Source organism: Haemaphysalis longicornis, unplaced genomic scaffold (assembly GCF_048455015.1).
Source record: "Haemaphysalis longicornis isolate Haplotype H1 unplaced genomic scaffold, Haemaphysalis longicornis Haplotype H1 scaffold_1, whole genome shotgun sequence".
In the NCBI taxonomy this organism is placed as follows: domain Eukaryota; kingdom Metazoa; phylum Arthropoda; class Arachnida; order Ixodida; family Ixodidae; genus Haemaphysalis; species Haemaphysalis longicornis.
Genome location: NW_027526203.1, coordinates 294,049,180 through 294,054,883, shown reverse-complemented (window position 1 = coordinate 294,054,883; position 5,704 = coordinate 294,049,180). Strand labels below are relative to the sequence as shown.

At 56.3% G+C, this 5,704-nt stretch overlaps 1 protein-coding gene across 1 annotated transcript; it reads right to left on the bottom strand.

Moving 5' to 3' along the window:
* Positions 1 to 3,436: 3,436 nt before the first annotated feature.
* Positions 3,437 to 5,413, bottom strand: LOC144169960 (uncharacterized). The gene has a single exon (XM_077699427.1). It carries the CDS (start codon positions 5,411 to 5,413, stop codon positions 3,635 to 3,637), a length of 1,779 nt encoding a protein of 592 aa, XP_077555553.1. The 3' UTR covers positions 3,437 to 3,634.
* Between the last annotated feature and the right edge of the window lie 291 nt (positions 5,414 to 5,704).

Below are 5,704 nucleotides of genomic sequence, written 5' to 3'. Positions count from 1 at the left end.
CTGAAAAACATTTATTTACAGAAGTTTGTACAGGGAGGGTGGGAGCGGTCCTTAAGGGGCCGCCCCGTACAAAGACTAGGTGGGCGCCCCCTTACGGGAGCCCAATGGCGTCGGCCGCGGCCCGGGCCCGCCCGACCAGAGCCCGTTGGGCCGTCAGGTCAGAGCAGCCGAGCAGGGCTGCCTCCCAGTTCTCCCGGGAAGGGTTGGGTAGAGGGGGTAGGTTTGGGGTTTTTTGGCACGCCCACACCATGTGGAAAATGTCAGAGGAATCTTCCTCACAGTGCGGGCACTTCCCCGTGCGAGCGGGGTCGAAGTGTTTTAAGATTGCCGGGCACAAGAGAGTTTTCGTATAAAGGCGAAGGAGGATGCGCTCCTCCGCCTTCGTGAGGTCCCTACAGGGCTTGGGATAGACGGAATGGCCGGATTGATAAAACTGTGTGACCTCCTTAAAGGTGCAAGCGGGAGTAGGTTCTAGGTCCGGATCGGTGGGAGATGAGGATGGTGTCCGGAGAGTGAGCGCGCGGGCAGCGGCGTCAGCCACCTCGTTACCCTCAAGGCCCGTGTGAGCCGGAGCCCATATGATCGTTCGATTCGCGGGGGCACCCAGGTAGTTACTGTTTTGCAGAATTTTGTAAGCAAAGTACGGAATGCACCCCTGTTCGATATTGCGACAGGCACCCCTTGAGTCGGTGATAATGACCCGCGAGTCCTGATCTGCGGCTGCTAGCGCGATGGCAATCTCCTGCGCGTGTGTAATATTGTGTGCGCGGAACGTGAGTCCGTTCACTGCCGTGTTTTGGTGGACGACCACGGCCGTGTACCAACCCCCGTGGTGCGGGCCGGAGGCGTCTACGTAAAAGACTCCGTTTTTTCGACCATAGTGGCGAGCCAATGCTTCTGCCCGCGCGACGCGTTGGCCCCTGTGGTCATCTCGTGTCATGTTGGCTGGAAGAGGACGCACATGCAAGGCGTATCTCCAGACGTCGGGAATTTGTACGCGCTTTTCCGTATGTATTGGGTGATGGATGTGTAGTCGGGCAAGAAGGCGGCAACCCGACGGCGTTTTAGAGTCTCGTGTATTGATTTGTCAAGTGCGCCTCACGCAGCTCCTTAAATGTGTTCACCATTCCCAGGCCTAGAAGGCGCTGGTTGGAGGTGTGGAGCGGAAGGTCGAGAGCGCGCTTGTAGATTTTACGGAGAATGACCTCGAGTACATTCTCGTCAAACCTGCGTAAGTGGAGGTATGGAGCCGAGTACAGGACTCGGCTGGTTACGAATGCATACGCCAGCCGCAAGGCATCTTTGCATCGTAACCCCCCGTGCTTATTGGAAACCCGGCGGATCATCCGGCCCACCTGGTCCCCCACTTTACGCAATTTGGCCAATGTTGTGTCTGCTCTGCGATGCTTGTGAATGAAGAGCCCCAGTACTCTGATCTCATCGCGTTCGGGTATGGGTCCGCTGTGAAGGGACAGGTTGATTTTGGTGGTGCACTTGATGAGGGGCGTATGTGCACGAATTCAGATTTGGACGGGGAGCACTGAAGGCCACAACGACGGGCGTAGTCATCCACGACGTCCGCCGCTTGCTGCAGGTTGGCCTCCATGTCTCCTGATGAACCGTGTGACGCCCAGATGGTGATGTCGTCGGCATACAGCGCATGCCGGATGCCTTCGACTTTCGCCAGCTGAGCAGGGAGCCTTATCATTGCCAGATTGAATAGGAGGGGCGAGAGGACTGCTCCCTGCGGGGTCCCTCGCGTGCCTAATTGGTAAGGGTTCCATGGTAAGGGTAATTGGTTCCATGTCCTGAATTCGAATATATGATTGTCGGTCAGTGAGTAATTGCTTAATGTAGTTGAAGGCATTTTGGCCACAGTCCACTTGTGAGAGATGTGTTAGAATAATTTCGTGAGTCACGTTATCAAAGGCCCCCTTCAAATCCAAAGCGAGCACAACTTTGTCACTGAGAGGGTACTCGACGGGATTGAGGATCTCACGATCGAGCTGCAGTAAGACATCCTGCGCGGACCGGTGTGGGCGGAACATGGTGTCTGCAAACACATTTTTGTTCTCCAAAAACTCGGACAGCCTGTCGCGCACCATCGTCTCCATTAATTTTCCCACACAAGAAGTAAGAGAGATGGGGCGGAGGTTGTCCGTGTTAATGGCTTTGCCCGCTTTGGGTATGAAGGTGACCAGGGCGGTCTTGCAATCAATCGGGAGGGGTGTTTCCTCTAGCCAAATAGAGTTGAAGTAAGCAAGGAGCATAGTGTAGGCAGAGTCGGGAAGATTGGCAAGTAGTTTCACTGTGATGTGATCCCGTCCTGGTGCCGTTCCTCGCCTCATTTTAGCTAGGGCCGCCTTTAGGTCGTATAGCTGGAACGGTTGATCCAGCTCCGCGTTCTCGCTACCTGCATACGAGTACGCGGACCCTTGGGGGTCCTGCTGTGTGCTTAGGTATTGGTCTCGCAGTTTGCATGCCAATTTTGTCGTGTCCCCATCGAAGCTGTGAATCGCTCGTTGGAGATGCTTTTGTGTGTCTGTTCGAGTTTGGGTCGGATCGATCAAGGCGCGGAAGAGGCGCCAGGTACTCCTACTGGACATTTGTCGCGCGGCCGTGTTGCATCGGTCCACCCAGTTAGAGTCGGCGAGCTGGGCCGCGTACTCCGCCGCCCGCTGGGTGAGCTCGGCGATGCGAATTTTCAGTTTTCGGTTGTGTTTTTGTCGGCGCCACCGACGGACGAGGCTGTGCCGAGCAGCCCAGATGTGGAGGAGGTAGTTATCCACCTCCGGAGTCGCATCCGAGAGTTTAATATGGGTTTCTGTGGAGCGAAGGGTCGAAACCAATTGCTGGGACCAAGCGTGGTACCCTTGCTCCTTAATGGGGGTGGAGTTAGTGTATGGTATGTTTGTCTAAATTTAGTCCAATCGGGTAATTTTGCCTCTGCGTAAGCTCTTGCCAAGGGATGGGTGCGAATGGTGGTATTGAGTATGCAGTGGTCGCTGCCGAGGGTCTCCTCGGTGTTGACCCAATCTGCATATTGGATGTTTTTCGTGAGCGTAAGGTCCGGACATGTGTCCCGGGTCACGGAATTACCCACGCGAGTTGGGTACGCAGGGTCGGTGTGAAGAGTTAGGCCCAGCGTGGACATAAGTTCCGCCAACTTACGTCCACGCCGCTCTTCACGCACATATCCCCAAAGTGTGCTGAGGGCGTTAAAATCGCCCACAATCACCAGGGGGTCCTTGCCCGCAGCCTTTAAGGCGCGGCTAAAAAGGTCTGCGAATGTAATGTTGGCTAGTCTCGGCGAGCAATAGATGTTTAGCACGTGTAGTGGCGGGTCCTGTTTGCGCAGCGGAAGGAGTGTTACCATCACGTACGAGAATTTAAGTTGGCCGTGTAATTTTTATGCACGCAGATGCAGGATAAGGGGTCTTGCTGAAACGTAGTATAGTTTGTGAGCGTGGCACCGCTGCCTGGCTCTTGAAGGGCTACCACAGCAGGAAGGTTTTCAAACGTCGTGAGGAAAAGTCGGAAGTCGGCCCGCTTTGTGCGGGACTTAAAGCCCCGACAGTTCCACTGGGTGATTTGAATGGGGGTGGCCGAATTGGATCGCGCGTATTTCCGAATTTTAGGGCTGCCCGTCATGGTCGTTGAGGATAACGAGTGATTGTGATAGCGGCGCTCCCGAGCCAGCACTAGCGGGGTAAGGATTGTCCTCCATTCCCGCTAGGGAGCAGCTGTCATCATCATCAAGATCAATCTGTCGTCGCGAAGTTTTGGGGTACCGGCCGGACACGTCCTTAATTAGGCCGGTTCGTTTGTTGGAACGCGCGACTTGTTGTGCTATGAGGGTGGGGATGGCCTCTGTCATTTTCCCGGTCGCGGCTTCTACGAGAGTTGAGATTTGATTTTGGAGACCAGTTATCACACTGTCCATACGGGCTTCAAGGGCGCTCATACGAGCCTCAAGAGCGGCTAGCGCGTCCTTCGCCGCTGCGCCAGTCTCACTCTCCATTGCCTCTACTGCGGGGGGAGGAGGAGGGCAGACTGATTGGGTCTGTTTTGCCTCGGCTGCTGCTAATCTTTTTGGCAACGTTTCAATTTGTGCCTGCAGGTTGCTCAAAGTATTTTGCTCGGTTCTGCGCACCGAAGAGGGGAGATTAGAGGGGGACGAGGAGGCAGCCCCGCCCGTACCGCTCACCTGCTTTCCGTTTTTGACGGCGTTGGCCCAGGCCTGGCACCCACCACTGCAGGACTGCACCGTCGGCTGCTTCCCGACTGCTCCGGTATGGGGAGCTTGCTTGTTTGTCTTGACATTGTCTCGGCGCGGTGGCTCACCGGGTTCATCGCGAGTCTGAGGCTGGCGACGTTTCTTGGCCGCCATTCTGGATTTTCTGCCGTTTGAGGCGGCCGCATTGGAGATACGGTACTTGGCCGTACACGCTCGTGAGTTGGTGACGTGCGCTCCGCCACACACAGAGCACACTGGTACACAATCATGAGGGGCCCGCACTCCCTCTTCCACAAGCTGCACCTGCTGTCCACACAGGCCACACGTATCCGGTCTTCGGTTGGGACAAGCGTCCATCCGATGGCCGACGACACCGCACTTGCCGCAGGCCGGAATCGTTCGGTAGTAGTGTTGGACGGGGATCAACATTGTGTCGTAGTGAACAAAGCGCGGCTTCTTCTGGCCAGCGAAGGTCACGCGCGCCTTGTTCGATGTTCCAAATTTACGCACCTCGACGATGGTGCCTGATCTCCAACGCACGCTCTCGCGAAGCGTCTCCGTCGTATCTGTGTTGCGGGCCACGATGACTCCGTGGCAAACATTGCCTCCATCTTGTCGTAGGTACCCGCGTAGCAGGACCTGCCTGCGCTCGATGTTCACCGCGAAGTCCCCGATAACTTTGTCCGCCGTGTCGGGGTCCGGTGTATAAATGACGATCAGATTTTGCTCTCTCGAGGGAAGAACTGTCAAAGACTCAGCTCGCTCGGGCCCGAGGTACGCCTTGAACGCGGTTCCGTACCAGTTCTCGGAGGAAGCTTCATGCAGCGAGATGCACTCACGGGGCTTTACGACTATTACGTAGTCGTCCGGATTCGGTTTTGGGAAGGGTCGAGGCTTCCATTTGGTGATAAGCTTGCCTTTGCGTCCAGCGGCACGCGAGGCGGGAGGCTGCGTCTTGTCCACGGAGGTCTTGTCTGCCGGCGTGCCGGACGCTGGGGTGGCGTCCGACGCTGCCTTCTTGGCGTCGGCTTGCGAGCGGCGTGCTACCGCGTCGTTGAGAGCTTGGCTCCGAAATCTCGGTGTAAAAGCAGAATTTGGCGTCTCGGAAATCGGAACTGTGTCCCACGCCATGGCATGCGGGTCGTATCCACGCTGGTTGATCGTAGAGGTTGCCATGTTGCCTCGGGAGGCCTGTGCCACGCAACCGGCGTCAGCGTCGCCGTTTGGCTTAACGGCGTCGCCAACGTGGTCGGGCGATAGTCGGCCGTAAAGTTGCTAAAAATCGGCCCACCTGGATTAAACTGGTATCCACGTGTTCCCTGTGAGCTGCCGAAACGATCGATGTCGGTCTTGACGGCGTACAGTGAAGTTTCCCGTGGTTCCAGCCGAAAATCGGCGGAGCCCAAGCGCAGCACCACCGTGGGTCTGGGGCGAACGCATTTTTCGAGGTATACAAGTTCAAAACTG